The sequence below is a fragment of the Nematolebias whitei genome, chromosome 11 (genome assembly GCF_014905685.2).
Source record: "Nematolebias whitei isolate Nwh7 chromosome 11, NemWhi1, whole genome shotgun sequence".
In the NCBI taxonomy this organism is placed as follows: Eukaryota; Metazoa; Chordata; class Actinopteri; order Cyprinodontiformes; family Rivulidae; genus Nematolebias; species Nematolebias whitei.
The window spans coordinates 35468777-35492763 of record NC_056508.1 but is presented as its reverse complement, the minus strand read 5'-3'; the positions used below and the strand labels follow the sequence as shown (position 1 = coordinate 35492763).

General features: G+C 39.2%; 2 protein-coding genes across 2 annotated transcripts in view; one reads left to right on the top strand and one right to left on the bottom strand.

The window, feature by feature from the left end:
* Positions 1-9705: 9705 nt before the first annotated feature.
* alas2 (aminolevulinate, delta-, synthase 2) lies at positions 9706-18603 on the bottom strand. The gene is made up of 10 exons (XM_037684264.1): positions 18531-18603; positions 16817-17165; positions 16605-16700; positions 16268-16490; positions 14792-14976; positions 14381-14560; positions 13152-13316; positions 11673-11941; positions 10575-10737; positions 9706-10090 (listed from the first exon to the last, which is right to left on the bottom strand). The coding sequence occupies exons 2-10, from the start codon at positions 17145-17147 to the stop codon at positions 9927-9929; spliced, it is 1776 nt and encodes a 591-aa protein (XP_037540192.1). The 5' UTR covers positions 17148-17165; positions 18531-18603; the 3' UTR covers positions 9706-9926.
* A 1086-nt stretch (positions 18604-19689) lies between these two features.
* Positions 19690-23987, top strand: part of LOC119417058 (N-terminal EF-hand calcium-binding protein 1) — a 23059-nt gene continuing 18761 nt past the window's right edge. The window contains exon 1 of the mRNA XM_037684263.1: positions 19690-19820. Coding sequence (XP_037540191.1) covers positions 19704-19820 — 117 coding nt within the window. The 5' untranslated portion in view covers positions 19690-19703. The remainder of the gene's footprint in view (positions 19821-23987) is intronic.

The following is a 23987-nucleotide window of genomic DNA, read 5'->3' as shown; positions in this document are numbered from 1 at the left end:
ACGTTTACAAAGCCCCATCCAAGAATCTGGGTTTTTATTGAGAGAGGTTTTCTTCTTGAGGTGGATCAACTATATCTCATGAATTGCAAATTTTGGCCTCGGCACAAAAAGGCAGCTGCCCTGCACCTTTTGTGTTCCCTGCTTAGAGCCTGGTAGATCTTGAGGAAAACAGATGATTAACATATTCACTTGGGCAAACAATGAGATATTGTGGAATTCAAGAACATTTGTGTTTGTGTATTTTGCTTCTGAATGAATTAAAACAAAATCTCATGAAGGATCTTAAATTCCTACACCCAAAAGCTCCGTTCGAACTGCTGATGTGAAAATATGAAACAAGTCAGCAAGATGACTGAATTTTCTTTCACTTCTGTGTCTGTCCTCACCACATCCTATTACTTTTACCTGTTTATTTTCTGCCCTTTTATTTATTTATTTGTTGCTGTCTAACTACGATACATCTGCGTACTGCAGTTTTAGTTTTCCATATATCAAAACATTCATCCCACTCATTTGGCTTTGTAACTTAAAATTTATAGTTTATTTTTCATCATAAAATACTTGGGATTGCTTCAACTTCTTCCAAAATATTGTTTTCTTTATATCAGCTTGCTCACTTACTTTTTGCAACTATTCTGCTTCATTTTGCTTTTAGCTAACTTTGGTTACTTTTAACTAGCGTTTTTAGATTGTGCTTTTATAGACTTTTGCTACTTTTAGCCACTAGCCAGCCCTTTTTGGAAGTCTTTTGCTCCCTCTTGCTATACGTTTGTTAGCCTTTTACTGCTTTTCGCTTTTATCATTTTAATACATTTAGCTTTTAGCTAAACTTTTGCCACTTTTAGCTTTATGATAGATATTTGTTTTAGCTAAAGTTCTCCAACGTGCTTTTTAGCATTAACAAGCATTTTGTTTCTTTAAGTTTTAATGTTCTGCTCTTTTGTAAATGAGTCGTGACTCAATGAGACTAACCTGTATAAATAAAAATGGAATGAATGAATGAATGAATGTCAGCTTTACGAGCTTAATTTGCAGCTTCTTCAGCAAATTTCAATGAAACAATGCAACATTTTGAATTTTTGCAGAAAACACCATTTCTCCAGTTCATCATAAAATTATTTTAAAGACGTCAAAACATTCATCTGATTATGGTCAATTTTCAATATATCATTAACATTTTTGTTTTATTTTTGTATGACTTATATGAGACAAGACAAAACAAGATTAAAAATACATATTTAAATAAAATCAAGTTGAAAATAGCAGACAGATGTTTTTAGGTGAGGAAAAACAGAGCCCTATTTTAGTTTTTAGTCTAAAATGAATATGAATTATTGTTTTTGTCTTGAACTGTTTTGATTTTATAAAATATACATTTTTTTTCTGTCTCGTACAGCATTAACAGAAATCCACTTCTTTCCTGTTCTAACGCAAAGTCTTTACATTATCGACCATTTTCGAGTTTGATCCGCCACAGATAAGCAGCGGGCTTCACGACGCCTGAGCACGAGCGTCTGTGGTTTCCAATGGCAACCGGACTCGCGCTCTCCAGAACAACAAACAGTCCGCCTCGTATCCTCGAGCTGCCCGGCTCCGAGAAGAAAGGAGGCAGAGCCAGGATCATTTCACCGACATCTGGAGCTTATCGCGGTCAGTTTGATTCTGTAATCTTCACCGATTACAAGTTAACAGAAAACACCTTTGTTACTTCTGCTGTTTGAGCGCGACTCGTGTTGTCATGGCAACCCCGAACCCTAAGCGGTTGGGGCCCACCGGTCATCCGTTCTTCCGGTACTTTGGCATTCAGTAAGAGGAAAGATAGGTACAATTCTCTATATCGATTGATGTTAAATTCATTTTTAAAGATGAGCAAAAATAAAAAAATAAATAAATTGCTGGAAACAAAAGCTAAAAAAAGGCTTGAGAGGCATGACTGAGAAATGGTCACACGGGGGCGCTAGAGAGTCATCGACGCCGTAAAACAAATTGATTTGTTTAAGAAATTATGACAACAGACTTCATTATTTCACTGAGTTTGTATTTATCTGAGCCTATCATTTTTGTTGGTAGGAAACAATTCTTCTCTTCTTAAAATCCAAATTGTTTTTTTAACTTAATTGTTTCGAGACTTTTAGGCAGAGGCCTTGTGCGAATTAAGAAACCATGACTTCAATTTAGTTTATTTCCAGAAATAAAAACATGTAAAACAAATGTATTTAGTTGTTGCTCTCAGGTTTATTTCCTATGGGACATGCTTTATTACTGTTCAGCATCTAGAAACCTACACAAACATGTCAGAGAAGTTAATTCTGCATAAAAGTTCACGTAGAAAACGCGGCTCATCAAATCAAAACGTGTTAAAACCCTGTCATGCAAAGACAAAGACATATCAAGGAGAGTTACAAAGTGTCCTGTCATTCGATGAGTCAAAATTTGAAATTTTTTTTGGGGGGAAACTTGTTTTCAGCATTGTCTAAAGACAGATTTTCCATCTTGTTTTTAGCAAAGAGAGTGCAAAGAATACCTTTCAATGTTATTTGCACATGGGAAAACTTGCACATGAAAAAAGTACCATTAAAGTTAAACAACGCAAAAGAGTAAAAGAAAAAAAACAAACAAACACTGAAAACAGTGACAATACCATTGTCTTTCTTTCTTTTGGGTACTTATTCATTAGATCATAAACATTTTAATATATACTGTATATGAATATTTTACATCCTTGGTAAATATACTGTTCAAATTAATAATCATTTCTTTAAACAGGGATGTCAATGTTCTTACGGTTTGAAAAGCTGAAGCGAGTGAAACTGGAAGAAGGGCTGTCTGATCATGACTGCTCCGGTTCGACCTGCAGTCAGAGTTTCACATCTGTGCACAGATGGGGACATGTTTCTTCAGGACAGAGACCTGGAGAAGGCCACCACCCTTTACATGTCTGCCTTCAAGACTCATGCCACCTCTGCTGTGTCCCACATGAGGAAACTGGACAACTTCAGCTTGGGACAGGTGATCTCTACCTTAGAAAGTTGGCTGAACAGTCATGAGGACAAGCAGCCCTGTGAGAGTCTCAATAAAGGTCTTGCAGCTGTTTTTCTGTCCACATTGTGCCCCAACAATTTGACAGCCACAATTTTCAAAATGGAGTCTCTTCTTCTGAGTGGCCGGCATAACTGTGAGGAGATCTCTGCTCGCTGCACGGCTCTGCTGGAGGGCAAGCGAAGCCCTCATCCGGAGGGCTCAACCCGCGTGCTGTTGGAGATAACTCGGGCTCTGGCCTGCTTGTTCTCAGAGCCGCACAGCTCCAGGGGACTGCAACTTTATCTTCAAACATACCAAAGGAACAAATCAGAAACGGTCCAACTCGTGCAGAGCAGACAAGCTGTACACCTTACCAAAATAGTGAAGTCTTTTACGGAACAAATATTGCAAACACATCCCTCTCTGGCATTTGAAAGTAAGTGGGCAGACACAACAAAAGAGGACGACAACATGGATATAGAGGACTCTTCTACAGTTATTGACTTTCTATCAGCTGTCTCACCTGCTGACAGAGACGTGCAGGAACTTAGAGCAATGTATTTGTTCTTGTCAGGCCGGTTTGGGGACAGTGCAGAGGTGTACACCATTCTCCTGCATCAGGAGCAAAACGTCCCAGAGAGTGCTTCGGACACTTTAGGCACTCCTGAGAGGAGAGCCAGGCTCCTAGCCAGCCGGGCAGCCGCCTGCCTTTCAGAAGGAGGAAAGTCTGCAGAGGAGTGCAGAGATCTGCAGGGAGCATTTCAGACCCATCCTGCCACTGCCAGAGTTTACTTCCAAAAGCTCTTCACTAATTTTGGTACCGGACAGGCTGCGCGTAACCACCTCCGTCAGCAGGCGGAGAGGAGTTTGTCTGGCTTCAGGGAGAGGGTTCTCGGTCGTGTCGACCTGCGGACAACTGAAGGAATTGAGCTCCTGGACCCGGCGATTTCTGCCTTACAGACTCTTTGTCATTTAGAGCCTGATGGAGGAGGCAGAGAGCTGCGGGTGCGACTGGCTGACTGTCTCCTCCTCAGAGGGGAGCACAAAGAGGCCCTCTCAATCTGTAGCCAGCTAGCTGCTGCCCAGGGACAGCAGAGCTACCAGAACACTGTCCAGGTTCTTCGTGGCTATGCACGGCTTCTTTCTGGTGACCACAAGGGAGCACTGGAAGACTTTCAAGCTGTGATCGAACATGACACCCCTCACCCATCCAGCTGCGTACGAGCGCTTTGTGGCAGGGGCCTCCTGCGTATTATGGGTGGTTTTCATTACCTCACAGCTCTAGACTATGTGACAGCCAGCGTGCTGCATCCTCAGGAAGCTGCGCTGACGGTACGCTGCCTGGTGCCGTGGAACTGTCGAGGGCTGCTGGTTACAGTCCTGCTGGAGCAGGGGCAAGTCATGCTGGAGGGGAAAGCAGAACACAAATCCAAGTCTGGTTCAGGTGACGACCCCCAGCATCCCAGACATGAGCTGCAGGGCCCATCGAAGAGAGACAACCACAGATCAGGGTATGATATTTTTCCATTCATGTATTGTACCTAATGTTTAAAAGTTTCAACACCAGAATAAGTAATTGTATAAGTGTTTATACTTGTTTTTAAACCGAAATGAATTTTTAACAAGTTTTTAGTAATTTCTATTTCTATTAATGATGCTTTTTTGTTACTTCTTTTCTCTTAAGGACACCTGCTGGTGTCCAGTCTCTGGCTGCTCTGCTCATGGAGCTCCAGCCCGGTGCTGATGGGCCTCAGACCCTGGCAGCAGATGCCTTGTACCAGCTTGGCCGGGTGGAGGAGGCCTACAGGCTGCTGTTGTCTGTGGGGGCACCCAATCCTCGGGCGCCTTTTCTGGCTCGCCTCGCCCTCCTGCAGCTGCACAGAGGGTTCCTTTACGACACTAACCAGGTACAGCTGTTTGTGAATCTGAAGTGTATTTACAGCTAATCAGGATCTTTATTGTCCACAATAGATTATTACAATTCTTACTTTAATGCAACAATTTGACACATTTGAAACTTGATCTCATAATTTTATTGATAACGTCTTCTGTACATACAGCGTTGTATCAGGGAACATCTGATCATCTCATATTTACAAATGCTTATCTAGAAACTGCACATGATTTAGTTAAAATAAGGATTCAGAATAATTCATTTCACCTCTACTTTGATGACTTAGGTTGAGATGATGCAGGCTTTGTTAATCCTGCTAATTCAGTCAGATTTGTCATTTCCACTACAATTCAGGCTTTAAATCTTAAAAAAAAAAATCACTAGCCAAAATTTAAAAAACTAGTTAATTTAATGAATAATCTATATGTTGCATTAAGTAGTACCATATTTTTCGGACTATAAGACGCACTTAAAATCCTTTAACTTTCTGAAAAATTAACAGTGAGCCTTGTAATCAGGTAATTCTGGATGTGCTTATTGATCTCAAACTGATTTTATGTGGTACATCTGAAAAACAAGAGTTATTGTGAATGAGTTGAATAAAGTTTGACTTATCTGACTGTTTTGTTTCGCTTAATGCGCCTTATTACTCAAACAGATGTTTATTATTTTTGTTTCCTGAATTCACATCTTTTACAAAAAGAGAGAGATGTCAAATGTTTGATTCATTTTTTCTTCTGCAGCTGCTCAAAAAGCTAATTGTGTGCGGTGATACCAGCTGCCTGCGCAGCCTGTTGGCTGTGGCGCGAGAGAAAGACCGAGCGCTGCTGCAGGGACACTGCCACTCGGCTGCTAAACGCATCCTGGACGGCTCAAACGTCGAGAGCTCCATCAGGGAGGCTGTGGCTTACTTATCCATCGCAATTATGGCCTCTGGTGAATAATATTTGACCAACGAGCTCTTTGTGTTACGACTGGTCTAACAGAGAAGTGAAATACAGTCAAACTGATACAGTAATTGGATTTTTTTTAAAGGTGGCGATGCAGCAGATTCCCTCCTGGAGCGAGCGAGGTGTTATGTGTTGCTGGGTCAGCGAAAGACAGCCATGTTTGATTTCAGTGCCATTTTGAAGGAGAACCCAAAACACATGCAGGCCCTCTGTGGAAGAGGATTTACACACCTCATGCTGAATCAGCAAAAGGTATTCTTTAGTGGAACACTGTCAGCACATCCTCAGGCAACACCTATTTAAACTTGCTACAGCATTTGATGTTTGGAAGACTAACATGATCATAGTAAAACTGTTTAAAACTAAACAGCAAGAACAAACAACTTGAAAAAATAATCACAGACAAATTATTGTCAAGTGGTTGATGTAATTGTAGAAATGTTTGCAGAAACTGAGGCACACAGTGTGTTTGACAAACTTATTTTCTTGTATAGCTATTTTGGGTAGACACTTTGTAACAGTTTTATATTATTTTACAGTCTTTAATTAGTGAAAAACCAGATTTCCCTTTAAAAAGTTTTTTTTTTTCATTTTAGTCTCCATTACTCTGATTTAATAAAACACATTTAGATTCCTTCTAAATTTAAGCTACACCTGACAGCATTTGAGAAAAATTGCAGTTGAGTAGAAAAATAGTTGTCAGAGGTGACTGCAAATATTTGTCAACTGCTGAAGCTCACCAATATTTACGCACGCACAAAATTCTGTATGCCCTGTAAAGAATACACACCTTTACTTTCCTCTTCCTCCCGTTCAGGAGTGCATTCAGGATATCCTCACCGCACTTCAGATAAACACTGACCCTGTCATCAAAGAGATCCTGTCGCTCAAGGACAGGGCGCAGAAGCTGATCTGTGACTGGCTCCATCATTTCTGTCGCACAAACCTGTCAGATGCTGTGATCCCGAGTTTGGTTCCCTGCCACAAACAGCAGCTCAGAGACGCTTTTATAATCGGTGGAGCTTTGTTGATGACCGACAGCAGAGACCCACGGTGGCATCTTCTATATGTGGACATACTCTTAGCTGAAGGTTGGGCATCTTTTTCAAACTTTGCCGTGCTATTTATTTATTTTTTTAATCCTTGATGCTTTTAAACACTCTAATACATTCGTTGGTGCATTTACAACTCATTGAAACAATGCTCCGTTTCTTGTGAAAAGGGAGTCCATTAAAAGTAGGGGTGCACCGATTTATCAGCTCAGATTTCTTTAATTTGGGGAGATTGGCGATCGGCCGATACTTACATGAGAAACCGATTTTATCGATTGTTTTGACGTTTTAACATTGATCGTCTGAACTTCATTTATATTTCAGAGCACTACCTCATGGCCAGTTAAAACAAGTTTGTATTGGTTCTAGGATATTGTTCAAGGGTATGTTTTTCAATAAAATAATATTGGAAAATTGAAGGTGCATTGTGACCTTAAAACACCTGACAGTGTCGCTTATAAAACAAAATCAGAATCGACAGGTCAGGTTTTTTAGAGATATGTGATCGGCCAGAAAACTGCAATTGGTGCACCACTAATTAAAATCAATAGTGTAATGCATATCAGCATACCTTTAGTATGAGATAAACAAATGTGTGAAAAGATACAATTTCACAAAGATGTGCTTAAACAGTATGGACAGATTTGCTGGTATCCTAAAGGAAACTATTACCGGTAATTTGCTATATTGTTATGTTTCAAATTTAGTGTTTGACCTTAATCACAAGTGCCCTCAAGGTTTTTAATCAGCTTATTAATCCTACTTAAAGGGGACAAGCATGCTATTGGGTAGTTTAGTATTGTTGAGTGCACCACACTCAACATGGAGCAGAGGAAGTAAAGGTGACAGGTCTCTGAGCAGCTCTGAAAGAAAATTATAAATGTTAAAGCCAAAATCTACAAGATCATCTCCAAGCAGCTCCACCACAGCTGCTGAAACTTTTGAAAAGTGTAACGTCATGGGACAAACTCCCATGGGTGCAAGAGGAAATGGCGTTCCAGGTTTAACTAATGAATAGTGCGGAAGGTTGAAAAAGAGGCAATGAAACCATCCAAAACCATTCAAGCTAAACTTCATAGTCCAGTTGAATCACTTTCTGATTGCACCATTTGTCACATTTTGAGTAATAATAGCCTCCATTGACATAGATCAAGGACGGTTCCACTACTGACACCCCCCCCCCCCCACACACACACACACAAAAATCACCAATGCATGTCGACAAGCCCCAGTGTTTCTGGGAGAAGTTTTTGAGACTAATAAGATAAAACTTGAGTGTGACTGGTAAAATCAATTGTTTTTGTGATTTTTGTGGAAGAGTGCCAAAACGTATCTTGGTCTGTAGATAGGTGTTGATTAAGGCTGTGTGGAGTTGATAGAACTATTGCATCCAGTTCTTCCTAATAACAGTGATCCTAACTCCTTCTGTTCTGGTCCATGTAGGTGAATTTAAGGCTGCGGGCACCCATCTATGCCAAGTATTTGGCCAAGAACCAAGAGATGCAGTAGCTCAGGCTAGACTGGGAGTGGTGGAGGCCTGGCAGCAGAACTACTGCAGCGCCTCTCGTAGGCTCAGTAAAGTGCTTGAAAAAGATTCATCCAGCTTGGACTTTCTGCTGGCCCTAATCCCATCTGATCAGAGAAAATGCATTGCTCAGGTAAGCTTAAGTGCCAGGATCCCAAATGCAATACTGAACCATTGTCAGAGTTACCGGTGCTGGCTGAGAATAAATTAGTTTCATTTAAATTTTGATGAGCAGGTTTCATGTTTGAAATATTTTTGTATTTAAGTGCAGTGGGAACATGTAATTCAACAATTATTTTTACTTTTACCTTTTTGACTTTGCACTGTAAAAGGCAGCAGCACAAGAAGCCAGCAGTTTGTCCACAGGTGGTCAGTGGGATCAGGCCCTCACACTCCTGACCGTGGCAGTAAAAGCAGTGGGAAACCACAAACTGCAGTATCTTCGCCAACGGGCCGCCTGCTTTGCACAGCTCGGCTTCCATGAGCAGGCCATAGCTGACCTCGACAGAGTTATCCAGAGACACGGGGACTCCAGATGTTCAAACGACCCTAAAATCTGGGCAGAAGATCTGTGTCGGCGAGGTCGCAGCCTCGTGCTTTGTTCCAGAGAGGGAGCAGCTCTGGAGGACTTCAGCCAGGCCCTGAGTCTCCACAGGACGCAGGCCGTCCAGTGTGTGGAGGCTGGTCTGGGCAGGCTGCACCTGGCTGAGTGCTTTCTGCGAGGGGCGCAGCAGCACTACAGAGAGCAGCAGCTCAGCAAAGCGTGGACGATGATCGAATGCGGCCTCGCTGCGGACAGTGAAAACACAGAGCTGCGCAGACTGAGGGCCAGAGTCAAACGAGAAGCAACCAGCCCTTGCAACATCAATTAGCATCTGGCATTAAAGAATCAACAAACATGACCTCAAGCAAAGCCAATGAAGTGTAATCACGCAAGAAGAAAAGTCAAACTGATTCAAATCTTCCAAAGTTTTATAAAATAAATTGTGGTTCTTGAGAACACACTTCTTTGGTTCAGTCTTTGTGCACAGCAATGACTGTTAGCAACCAGTAACCTCATATTTATATAACTTGTCAGATAAGATGAATATGAATACTTAACAGTACATTTAGTCAATGTTTATAGTGTACACATAAATGATATATTAAAACTAAATACAAAATCTATAAGTTTTACACTATATGAGCTAAATCAACACTAATTATTTTATCTCAAACTATCAAACCTTGGTAAGAGTTTCAAGAAAGTGTCGAATGTGCAGGTTTTTTGCTTTAAAAATGCTAGAGGCATTTCTTTAATCATATTTATGGAGGCAAACACACAAAAGAATGATGAAGTACAGAAAAAAAAAAAAGAATTAGCTACTGGAATATAGTCTTTAAAATATAATGCCAGCAAGTCATTATTCCTGTCCCTGAAGTAGGAATCATACATTCAAGATCATGTTTTTACTGTTTGTCTAACACGGACATGTTCTTTGATATTAAGCTAACACAGTGATGTATTGTGGTTCCATGTTCCCGAAGTAGGACTTCTCCCACTCACTCATGAGGTCAAAGTGCAGCGGGCGGTCGCAGAAGGTGCAGGAAGCCGTGGCCGGGATGTTGAGTGGGAGACCCACCTCCTGCCACACCTCCACTAATTTACCTGTGAACAAAACAGAATGAAGGAAATGAAAAAAAAAAAAAAACCTGGGCTGCACAAACCAGTACCATATTTTTTGGACTATAAGGCGCATTAACCGAAACAAAACAGTCAGATAAGTCAAATTTTATTCAACTCATTCACAATAACCACATAAAATAGGTTTGAGGTCAGTAAGCACAACCAGAATTAATACATAAGGTGCACTGGATTATAAGGCTAACTGTCGATTTTTGAGAAAATTAAAGGATTTTAAGTTTGCCTTATAGGCTGAAAAATATGGTATTACAGTGTTGCTTCCAGGGAATAACTACAAAGTTTCATAAAAGGTGTTGGTATTTTGTGTTTCGTTATTTGACAAATGAGGAGATCAACAAAGATGATCACGAATTTCAAACTTAAATCACTTTAAGTGTTAACCTGACTTTATCAAACATTTACTTGCAGCACTCTGATCTTGTCGCAGTAAGAAGATTCCCACACTCACCCACAAAGTAGTCCATCATGTCAGGGTTGTGATGGGGAGAAGGAGCCAGACGCAGCAGCTCCTCACCACGAGGCACCGTGGGGTAGTTAATGGCCTGGACGTAGATGTTGTGTCTCTCCAGCAGGATGTCACACACCTTGGTGTTCAGCTCAGCGTTCCCAACCTGGAACATGGAACAAGAAAGTTCAGGTTGTGTTTGTTTGAATAGATACCTGATGTAATTTGCGGGGGGAAAATACCTCTTGGTAAAATATATATAGATATCTTGGACATTTAGATACATTTTCAAATTCATGGTGTTTAAATTTAAATGTGTAATGTGAGACGTCACAGAAAGAAGTGAGTATCACATTGTAGCAACAGGCCAACTTCAAAGAAACTAGTCAAAAATAATGACTTAAAGCTAAATTGGAGCCAGAAAATAGCTAATAAGATTGATATGTACTCAAATGTTTTATTTTTTGTTTGAGGCTTTTTATCCAGATAAGTTTCTTTATTAGATGGACAAAAAGCAAAATTATACATATTTACCAGACAAGAAAAGTAAAGATCCTAACGGCCAGAATTAGAATTATTAATACCAATTACATAAATGTGTTTACAGCTAAAGTACACTTTTATGCAGATGACACCATTCACTCTACTTTAAACTACTTTAAAATTGCCAAAAATGTCTAATAAAGTCTTCAGTAGCTGTTGAGTGCAGCTGCTATTTTTAAGTGGGACTTTCTAATGTTGGCTCTGACTTGTTTAGTTTATGCATTTTGATTTTTAGCTGGTAACTTTGCAACGATAGGCCATCTTGACCAGGCCTTAAAAAAAGACGTGCTAATCTTAAGGGACTTTTCTGTTAAATCCAGGATAAAATAAATAAATAAAAGGAATAACTAAAATTTAGACCAGATTATGTTTCTGTAATGAACTTCAGATCAAGACTCGGCCACATTTGTTCTAAGCTTTAAGAAACAAAACTATTGGTCAGTTTTAAAGTAAACACCATGGCCTGCAATGGTATCTGGGTGCAAATTTTGCTTTTTGTCATTTAGCTCTAATAAGATAACTAAACTGTACAATTTGAGCACGTGGTAACTTTCCTACCCGTATGGGGATGATGTGGCTGGGGCAGTTGACCACAGGCAGGCCTCTGTCCATCAGCAGCTGCCTCATGTGTTTGACATTCCTCTGGTGGGCTCTGCGCAGCACCTGGCCTTCAGGACTCTTCAGGACCCGGACAGACTCCAGGGCCCCAGACAGGACCATCGGGGGCAGAGCTGTGGTGAAGATGAAGCCGGCTGCGTAGGAACGCACTGTGTCCACCAGGGCGGCGCTGCTGGCAATGTAGCCCCCCACACAGCCGAAGGCCTTACCTGCAGCACAAATGTATTTGAACTGAGGTAAGATGGCACAATCAGTGACACATTTACTCAAGTAATAATGCAATAAAAAAATATATTTTATCCGCACCATTACTAAAATAGTTAAACATGTAAGGTAAAACATCTAAGGTTTTATAGTAATAGTGCTCATTGCCTGTTTGTTGTTTGATTGAGTATGTTGAGAATGATGAGTGTCACATCATTATACTGGAATAAAATCTTAAATCAAAGCTAAATATTACTGCTTTTTATTTTTTGGAGCTAAAACCTAAAACACTTCTTTAATCATAAAGTTTGAAATTTAATGAAACATTTTTATCATTGTTTCAATCCAAACTAAGCCCTACGACTTGATTAATGGGTTGTTCACAACAGAGCATTTAAAACCTAACAAGCTACATAAAAAAATGTTCTAAACATACAATTAGGCTTTATTTGTTCCTAAAAAACACATTGACACAGCTTTATCTAAATATGGAGAAGCTTGCGAGCTGAAAAATACACTTTCATGCATTTGAGATTGTTTTTTTTCATAATAATATTACTTATCCATCATGTGAGACATACACAAACTGGAGAGTTTATGAAGAAGATGTCCAGTGCAACATCAACTGTGTAGCACATTATTTTAAAAGAAATTTCATTCTTTTTCATACAAAAATAACAACAACCCTGAAATACTACTTTGTATTAACTTAAAAAAACTCCTAATTTTATAGCCTATATATACATATATGTTTAACTATTTAATCTAATATAAACCTTATTTCAAAACTTAAACCTCTCTCTGTTCTTGAGTTTTTTGTTTTTTTTTTCTTCTCAAAATGTAGTTGTAATTTTGGATTCATTCTCTGGGATTATTATCTTGCAGTTGTCTTTAAGTCACACACAGCACTGAAGTGCACGAGAGTTTTATCAGTGAGGCCAGAGAGGGAGGAGACCCGACACCCAGCTGATAAGACCTCTCCTCTGATGATAGCTCTTTCCTGTTTAGCAAATTGTAAGTTTAAAGGATTATTGCTGCTATTTTGGCTTCTTGACTGAGTTTGTACCCAAGTGACTTCACTTGAAAGGTGAGCCAAGAGGTAAAAGTCAAATTTTAAATATTAAAGTATTAAAGATGCACTTAAGTTTTTGACAAGTTGAATGACTTCTAAAATGTTGTAACAAAACAACAGGATCTGCTTTTAAACAAACTCACCCAAGGTCCCAGAAACAATATCAATCTTGTGCATGATGTTGTCTCTTTCACCCACTCCGGCTCCGTGGGCTCCATACAGACCCACAGCATGAACTTCATCAACAAACGTCAGGGCTCCGTAACGATGAGCCACATCGCACAGCTCTTCTAAAGGACATATACCTCCTGCAACCCCCCAGAGAAGAACAAGATGATCTACATTCAGCACATTCAGGACATTAAAGGTGAAAATGTCACTGCTGATCTGTTCTGTACTAAAACCCATACATGTTCTACACTTAAAAAAGATTGTCATAGTGAAACTAAATGACTTTTGTGTCTTAGCTGCAATAATAATTCAGTTAAGATGACTCGTACTGTGCTAGGAGTAAACTAATATCAGATAAATATACACTTGAGATGAGGAAACTACTCACTCATGTCAACAACGGTTAATAATAAAAAGAATCATTGCAGATTATAATATTGTCGGCTCAGAATGCTAATGTTTTGAAAATGATGACTGCTGTCGCAGTAACTATTAATAAAATAACATTTACGGGTTAAAATTAATCATTTTATATTGGTCAAAACTGTTTTCTATATCAGAAATAATTTAGTAATAATATATATTTATATATATATATATATATATATATAATTCCATAAATATCCATACATTAACTGATAGTGTGTCTGACATCATTTAAAGTTGTGCATATGTTTCTGATTTTTTTTCTTCAAAAAATTTTCTACATTGCAAAAAAGCTATTTTTTTTAGACTAAACACCAAACTAGAGTATTTTCAGAAACAACAAGCTTTGCTTGAGACTCTCCAAGGGAAAAAAGAAAAACAATCTGTTTTAAAGAATACATTTTAAATAGTTACAGCTATCAAATTTGCTGAATAAAAGACTAAGTCTGATCAGTGGTTCCCAGAATTCAAATAGCGGGCACATTCATCGCTGAAATCTTGAAATAAACTGTTTTAATCAAGCCCTGATAGTCAAACTATTGTAGAAAAGACTATAGCTGAGGCGCCATAGGATGCTTAGAGATCGCAAAGGCCATAATCAAGAAGGAACTAACATTTAATAATAATAATGTGTTCAATGAATGTAATTTTGAGCATTCTAAATCTTTCTGCATCACCTTTATGTGTTGATTGAACAGTTGAACATTTTCGGCTCTGCCACGTTTGCATAATTTAGAATTAATTTTATTTCAATAGAAAAAAAAAACCCTCTCACCGTCCATTGAGTGCACAGTCTCAAACGCCACTATTTTAGGTGTCTTTGGGTCTGAATGTTGCAGCAGTTCCTCCAAGTGTCGACTGTCGTTGTGGCGGAAAATGAAGCGTTTGGCTCCACCATTTCTGATCCCCTGAATCATCGACGCATGGTTCCCTGCATCAGAGTAGATCTCACAGCCTGTAATACAGAGAGAACATTTAATGAACCATGGACATGACTTCTGTCTATCAGGCTTAAGATAAAATACATTTTTTATTTTTGTTTTTCCCTTTATGATTTATTATTTGGCTAGGCACAATCAAAAGCAGGTGCAGAACATCTAATAATGCTGTTTCTAATACCGTTCAAGGATTGCCATCACCTGAGTTACCAATATGACTCATGTTTGTTATTTCATTCAGTAATTACCAGGAAGCATTTTAGCCAGAGTGAAGAGGGTTGAGTCATTTGCCACAAAGCAGGAGGAGAACACTAAAGCTGCGTCTTTCTGGTGCAGCTGAGCGAGCTCCTTCTCCAGAGACACGTGATAGTTACTGGTACCAGAGATGTTCCTGGTGCCACCTGCTCCTGCACCGTGCTTCTCCAGGGCATCGCTACAGACAACAAGAAAACACGTTTGACACAGATCATCTATACAAAGAAAAGCTTCAAGCAAACGTTTCTGCAATTTCTATAAATATAGGGATTTAACTGCCATAGTTTTGGTCTTGGTTTCCATATTGGAAAAAAAAACAACCTTTTGTTTTACTGTGGGTTAGGGTAGAGCTGTCTTAGTTGCATTGTTTTGCGATTGTCACACAGTTCTTTGCTATCGCACCCCCCACTTGATGGTTTCTTAATCATCCTGCTCGTCGTTCATTTACTGTACCTCTCTGTATATAGACTCCCTCGTTTCCTTTTTGCTTCGCTTCAGTTATCATAGACTTGCTTTTGATCCTGAGCTTGCCCTAGCATGTGGCTTCATTTAACGACAATCCGTGACACAAACTGAAACTGCAATAAGGTCAGTAGAATGTAATGTACCTACAGCTTCCCTGAAACACCAACGAATCACTGCAGCTAAAAGTTATTGTACTGTACTATGCAAACGTCCTTTCAGCATTATGTTGATGTTTAGCAGGCACGATGCTAAGTGTTTGTTCGCACAATGCTATCTTGCTAACGTTTCACAAAATTAAAAAGTCATAGGATTCTCAGATTTGCACTCATTTGCTAAACATGGCAACTTTCAGTTAAGGTCTCATGAGCACAGACTTGAAAGTTTGGGAAGTTCAAATCTGAGCTGGCCTTTCCTGTACTGTAAACTAAAAACTGGCGTTAAAGAGCTTTGCCTTGTGCAATACAAAAGGTTTTTGCCAGGGAGATCATTTATGAGCATGTGCTGACTTCAAACTGTAAAGATCTTCTTTCTGATGCTTCTGCAGGAAATTTCAAACTATTGTTTAAACTAAGGTTTATTTTTATGTGGAGTACAATTTTTTTTTTTTCAAGTTTAGCAATTATACAACTGTGATGAACTTGTGATCTGTCCAGGGTGTACCCCGCCTTTTGCACAGTGATGGCTGGATATGGGCACCAGAGAATGGGCACCAGTGACCCTCGCAACACGGAAAAGAAGGAGCGGGTAAAGATAACGGATGGACTACACGACAAGCAATGAAACAGCAGCCCAAATATCATTTTGAACCATTCTAGAGCCAGTTTGCAGTATCTTGTAAAGCCCCTTTGTTGTCCAGTTCATCCCTGGTGATCTTTTCATACAAGACCTCTTCACTAAAAGATCTTTATCTTGTCTGTCTAAAAGCATTATTTGCAGATTTTAGATCTAAAACAGCCAAAGAGCTTAACTGACATTCAAAATGTATAAACATGTTTGAGCATTGCCTGATGGCACTGAGGACTCTCGGGTGGCGGCTCATTCCCAGATAGTCGTTGCTGCACCACACTGACACCTGGGAGCCCTCTCTCCCAGTAATGGAGTAATCCTCAGCGAATGGGAAGGCCGTGGCGCTCCTGTTCACCGTCTTGAAGACTCTGTATGTGTGATCCTTCTTTTTCTCAGCAATCTTCTCAATGAAGAAGCGATCGTAGTCATAACTGGGGCCAACTGCAGTAAAAATCGCATTGAGATTAAATTTAGTTACAGAACTCCAAAGCATCAGGTGTATAGGTTTATATTATATAAGCAATATGGTCTCTTTGTTATGATAGCAAACTTTACCCATGTTGTCCTTGAGGAGGTGGGTGGCACCGCTGGCTTGCTCTGATGTTGGAAACACAGAATCTTTGAAGCCTTTTAACAGAGTTGTCATCAAACCTGGGAAAAGGTAAGAAACTGCTCGGTGAGTGGAAACTACTGCTACATATAAATAATACTTGTGCCTTTGTGATGATTGAAAATACAGTTGGGAGCTGGTGACTCCATTTTTGTACCATCGTGGACGTCCTCCTGTACTTCAGGGCTAGCCTGGATCATCCCAATCTGCGAGGTGACGAAAGGGCAGCCCTTCGATGAAGACACAGCCACCTGGGTGGCAGTTTGAGCAAACAGCCTCTTCTGGTCCACCGTGGGACGGTGGGGACTTTGGGTTTTGGTGGGTGAAGAGGTGAGCTGCGCCTCCAGGCAGGCTGTGCCGCTCACGCTGATCTGACGAGCGATGATGGGACATTGGTCAGCCATAGACAGCAGGGCAGCTCCTGTTCTTCTTAAAGCTGGCTTTGGGACTGACCTCAGAAAAGGGCAGTGATGGAGGAAGGCAGCCATGATGAAGCTGTTCTTATCCTGAGTTTAAAAACAGGGGACATGGAATTGTTTTTTAAGGGGGTATAAATTTATCCTTACTGACAAAAAACAAACTAAAACATCATCCTGTGAAGACGGTTATGACTAAACTTGTTAGTACAAGTGGGGCCGCTGTGGCCGAGTGGTTTGAGCAGTCATCCTCCAATGGGAGCAGTGGTGCAGTCTACGTGATACGCGGGTATATGGAGTATACCCACTAGAAAAGCTTGAGAATTTTATTATACCCACTTAACCACCCACTTACCCACCTATACCCACTTTGTTCCATAATTGCGCCACTCGGGGTGGCTGCATGCTGGAGTAGTTTTGTTACAGTAATTCTGAGTTACTGCTTTTGAAAACTTTATTTGCTCTTTTTTCTGGATGTAAATCACTTTTTTTGAATGATTACTTCCTCTAGTATTAGATGCTCTACAGCTGGAAGAATTTTTACTGAAACCTTTTTATGTTTGGGCATTTGTTATGATGCATAACCATGGCAACAAGGTGTTTTTTAACAACCAGGAGCAGCTGATTACCATCTCAAAAGCTCAAATACTTCAACTACAGTCCCAAATTCCAAATGAGTTGAAAAGGAGGCGCCATAGACAAATTCCCATCAACCTGGCAGTAGTGCTTGAGTACCTGAAAGGCGCTATATAAGTACAGTCCATTTAGTACACATGGTTCAGTTTAGCGTCAGTGAACATAGCATCTGTATTCGAGGGCGTGTCATATGCCTGCAGCTTATCTTTACTCTGCAGGAGCTTAAGAGTCGTCCTGACAGACATCACCAGCTGATTACTGCAACAACCACCTGATTACTGCAACAACCACCAAATAGTCTTCAGAGCACTGACTCTTATTTTCCCATTTATTGTTAAAATATTGTGAGCGGACAAAAAACCCCCAAAAAACATGGCCAACACATTATTCTGCAATTTCACGACACATCCATAAATAAACAGTCACTGATGGTTTATTTTGCTGATCAGCATCTTTGTGTTAGTGAGGTTTTAAAAAAGGCTTATTTTTCACTATCTGTTGTGGTTAGCCATGTAAAGCAATTCTAAAGATACGTGGCTTCTCTTGAGGTTGGGCGTTTTCTTTTTTGAGGCTCAGTCTCTTAAGCTCAACTTAAACGTTACAATTATTTTTATTTTGACATGATTTTGTTAGGATGAGTGCATAAAATGTACTCAATTACTGGGAAGACTTCAAGCACAAAGCATAAAATTGACCTCAAGCTGAAACTGAGTGAAAATACAAAGAATAAATGAATAAATCTAGTTTCAATAACCTTTCAGCTTCTTTAAAAGTCAGAGTAATGTTAGAAAATGTGATAATAATGACAGGGAGGCTCACCTGTTGACCTGCACTGAGGACGAACTTCAGAACAGCAGACAGACAGAAGGTCAGGAGGTGTCAGCTCTTAATTGTCTGATGTTGGTGAGAATTATGCAATCGTTGCCCCCCACCCCTCGTGACGTGTGGAGCCCAACCTGGTGGGGGGAGTGGGGGCATGAAGGGAGTTGTTTGCGTTTCTGTGGGAGGTTCAATTATAGTGATAAGGTTCATTTAAAGTCCTTTAATTCCTCCTTAACAATAAAAACAACAACAATAATAGTAATAATAATAAAAATGATAATAGCTATTTTTATTACCAGTATATTTTCTTGGTTTTAGGGAAAAATAAAGTTTGCTTAAACATAAATAGGTTTTCTGTACATCTGCTGTAAAACAAACAGACAAACAAGCAAAAATAAGTTGTAATATCTGAGGCTTACCCATCATCAAATTCACTTGTCACCAGAGAGGAATAACATGCTCGTCATATCAAATGAACTTTAATCATTTCTTCAATTTTTTTGTAACTTTTAGAACATAATTTTACCTTATTTCCAATTTTATTTTGAAATAATTCCCTTTCGATCATGTTTTACGCTTGTAATATCATAAAGGTTTTGAGGACGTTTCTTAAAATTTTCTTTTCCTCAACAACAAAAAGAATAAAAGTTTCAGCTTCATAACAACCTTTATTGTTCAGACAAGAGTTACATTTATCACATAAATTACTCAATTTCTTATAGTTTGTACCTATAAGTTTGACAAAGCTTCACCTCAGTCAGACCACATAAGCTCGTTTTATTGCACAGTATTAGTTCAGTAACTTATTTTTTTATAATACATATTGACAGTGGGGGTTGCTCTCTATTTTCACCTCCATCCTGTCAGTCTGACAGCCACCAGCAGATGGCGCTCTGCTTGGCTCTGATCACCGGTGTCGTGTGAAGGAGGAGTTTTCATCCATTTATTCATTTATTTTCTGCCTCTTGACGTGCAGCAGCAGAGTTCATCTCCTCCTGCCTGGATCACACAGGACAAGCCTCCTCCTCCTCCTCCTCCTCATCCTCCACAGTCCTCCTTCACAAGGACAGCATCTCCAGGAGGAGCAAAACCCGACAACCGTTTCTGCAATAATAATATTAGCAATAATATTAATAATTAAAACCACAAAAGCCGAGCGACAGCAGCAAGATGTTGGCCTGCACGGAGCTGATCACCATGTGTCTCCAGTCGTCCAAACACGAACACTGGAGGAAGCAGCAGGAGCTGGACCACAACCAGAACCAAGACATCTGCCTCTTCCAGGATGTGAGTATGCGCTGTGACGTCACTACCAGTGAATAATGATTTTAATTCATCTGTCCCACATATTTTACTTCATACTGGGCATGATTCAGACATGTCCTGCCTTTGTGTGTGCATATATTGGGGGATGGGGGGGGGGGGGGTCGAGCTGTCCTTCTCTCCCCTCTTTATGAATGGGTTCAGACTGAGTTAAAACATTCAGGCTTATGTAAGAAAGGTGAGAGCAATAATGCGTCCTAGAAAGAGGACATAGCCATCTGACGTGCAGAGGAATTGACCTGCAAACACAAATGTTGCCTTCACAATGTGTAAAGACGAGATTTTTGATGAGCATCCTCCAAATGAGCTCCATTTTTCACCTTTGAATTATTTATTGAGGACTTTGCAGCTTGGCACCACCTGAAATGTTCTTGGTCTCCTTTTTATTTGTTCCAATTTTGCAGATGTCCCCTTCACAGACAACGATCAGGACAAACCTGCGGTTACACATTTCATGTTGATGCGTTGTGTTTGAAGCGGTCGTGTCAGTTTTTCTTTTTGTAATTATTTCTCAAAGATGCACCATAAAAGTGTGTCTTAGAAGCATAGACTCCGAGCTTGAGACTCCCTAACAGCTGGCTGTAAATGTAATTCTGTTTTTTTTTTTTTTTTTTTTTTTTAATAAAAGGGAAATTATCCATTCCCCACAGTCCATGATGCATAAAACTTCTTCACTGCAGCTATGAAAGTCAGATATTTTCCTTTAGTTTCATAGATTTCTTACTCAAAGACGTCTTATCTGACTTCGCTGTTGCGATCTCTTTCCATACCCACTCTAAAAATAATGCCATCGAGCTGCCCTGAATAGATTTCCAATATCAAATCATGCTGACACTCTCACTTGTGTTCACCGGTAGCTGAGACTAATTTGTGTTTTTTACTCTCTGCACACCTCCCAGACTGATAAGGAGATATCTGAGTCAATCTCTGTGGAAAAAAAGGTGTTTGTTTCTTTCCATTCATTTATTTTAACCTACTCACGGTGCAAACCCTCCTCGTCCCTGGGAAATACTAATAAATGGGATGATAATGTGCTTCAGCGTTGTGCATGTCTGAGGTGCCTTAAAAGCTCAGTGAGTTGCACTAAGTGCCATTTATGTGTCTCAGATGACTCTGTGATTAATTAGCACATCACAAGTTCAGAATTAGATTTTTTTAAATTTAAAGCCTTACCGCACCTTCTTAGCTTTCAATGGCAATTTGGACATGAACTCCATCAACGTTTCACCCACGATACCAACAAACATAACAAAACACCTGCATATCTTCATTATTGTGCGAATGCTTATGAAACATTCACTCTACTGTGATCCATTTTTCTTCCGTACATTTTCCGGTATCTTTCTCGTTTCACAGTTTTTGTGCTATATCAACTAATCATATATCAAAACATTCAGCTTGTTCAGGAGACGTGCGCTGTGACTTTTGGTATTGGTGCAACTTTAGCTTTTTAAATATTTAGCTTTTTCTGCCATTTTTTTCTCACAAAATAAATTGAGTTCATTTTACCTCCTTCATATCTTTAGATCTGTTTACAGCCTTTTACTGCTCCTTTCACATTTTGTTCTAGTTCAGCTTCTTTCAACTTTCTTGTGCAAATATAAACTTTTTTCAGCTACTTTCAGCCAATTTCAGCTGTTTTTTCAGCTGGTTTGTGCTCCTTTCAGATTCTTTCTGCTAACTACAATATTTTTGTACTTTTTAAAAACTTTTTTCAGCTAATTTCAGCTTGTGCTCCTGCAAGTTTATTTCTGCATGTTTCAGCTTTCGCAGCTATTTCAGCTACTATTTAGCTGTTTTTATGCTAATTTGAGCTATTTCAGCTAATTCCACTTTTTTTTGCACTCATTTAAACTTTTTTCATCCCAATTCACTTCCTTCTGGTAATTTAAGCTTCTTTCTGCTATTTTAGCTACTGTTCAGCTGTTTTTTTTTTGGTGATATTTTTTGCCTTTTTCAGGTAATTTCCTCTGTTTTGTGCTCATTTCTGCTTCTTTCAGTCTAATTGGGCATACATGTTCTTTCTGCTTTCTTCTGCTAATTTATACTTGTTCTACCTTTTCATCTACATTTTTTAGCACTTTTTAGCCAATTTCAGACGTTTTCAGATAGATTCAAGTTACTTTCAACCTAATTAACTTCTTTATGCTAATTTCAGTTTGTTATGCTTTCAGCTTTTTTCTACCAGTTTCAGCTTTTTCTGCTATTTCAGCTATTATTCAGCTGTTTTATGCTAAATTTAGCCTTTTCAGCTAACTCCACATTTTTTTAGCTCATTTCAGCACCTTCTACTTGATTCTGATAGTTAAAGCTACCTTCTGCCTTTTCAGATACTTTTCAGCAAATTCTTGCTAATTTCAGCCTTTTGCTATTTTTTGTGCTCATTTCTGCTTATTTAAACCCAATTCAGCAAATATATTTTTTTCTGCTTTCTTCTGCTAAGGCTTGTTCTTCCATTTCATCTCCATTTCAGCATTTTTTAGCTAATTCCAGCTGTTTTTCAGCAAGTTCTTCTGCAATAAGCATTCACACTGCATTTTTGCAGGAAATTCAATTTCTCTAGTTATTGTAGATTCTCAGCCATCCAGGACATGGAACATCAAAAGGATGTATTGGACATTCATTTTGTAGTTGAAGATGTTTCACTGAGATCTTTCTCAATCTGAAATATTGATTTTGACACTCTCCAGTGTCCCAGTTGTTTCCTTTGTTATTCATTTATTTTTAGGATTCATTTTTTATTTTTTATTTCATTTACTCTTTATTTATCCAGGTAGTCTCATTGAGCCACGAGAACTCATTTTCTAGAGCTCAGCTTGTATTTAATCATTAGGAGCTCCCTGCTGCCTTCCTGCGAGCCGTCTCGGGCAGGATCAGGTCTCAGAGCTTCTGCTGTGAGATTTGACAGTGATAGCTCTTCCTACCTGCCGCCGACTGCCAGCTTGTCAGCTCGTCACCTCACAGATGGCTAAAAGCAGCAGCAGCTCTTCTGCAAAGTTTAGTCTGAGTCCATCACAGTGACAGAGACTTACTGCCGGAGTTTAGATGCTGTTCGTTATATTGACGTTATTAGAACTAAAATAGAGAAAATGATGACGCAGTCAGTGAAATCTGTCTTTTGACTTTCTTTGTTGTGTGTTCTTTTTTCTTGACAGCAATTAGACAAAACATGAAAATAATTGTACAGAAATAAAGGAAGAGTTATAAAAGATCGTAAAGCAGTTATCAATGGTAAAATTTAAACTAAAAACTTTAAACTTAAAAAAAAAATATATCTATAAAATTAGATATAAATATAGATTTTTCTATATAGTTGACTATAAATAATTAACATCCCAGTTATTTATAAGACTGAGTTTGTTGTGGCTCCTCGGACTGATGAAACGTTTCAACAAAAAGAAACTGTCCAGAGGACCTGACTTAACTTTGTTGGAACATTTATTACACTTTTCTAGCAGGAGATAAAAACAAGATCAGTGATTTGGAAATATGGCGTTTTCTGGATTATAACTCAGTTTTAAAATGCCTATTAAGAAAAAAATGTTAAAAAACTGTTTAAGACCACAACATAAAAGGTTAAATCGTGTCATCTGGACCAGTTTCTTTAAGTGAGAAACGTTTTATCCCCCATCCAGAGGACTTCATCAGTCAGTGGCCTGCCATATAGATTTGTCCCATAGGTAGCCTTCACTGCTACCTATGGGAACCTCAAGGTTGGCTTGAAACACAGCAGTGAAGGCTACTTATAGATCTGGTTGGCTGGCTGTAGACTGAGGAAGTCCTCTGGATGTGGTATGAAACGTTTCTCACTTAAATAAACTGGTCCAGATGACATGATTTAACCTTTTTTGTTGTTATCTACCTGGATGATTGAGCTTACAAACCTTTTTTTAACGACCAGATTCTCCTGGATTTTTTTTACCATATTAATCACATATGATATATTTTTAAAGACAGGCAGATTTTTTTTAGACATTTACTCAATTCTAGTTAAAATAAAACAACTGAAGTAGATTTTCTTTTATGTTACAATCAGTTTTGTGGCATTTCAAGCATTTCATGTTAGAGTACATTGCAGAAAAAAAAAAAACCTCTTACATAATTCAGTGCTTAAAATAGATGACTGCTGTG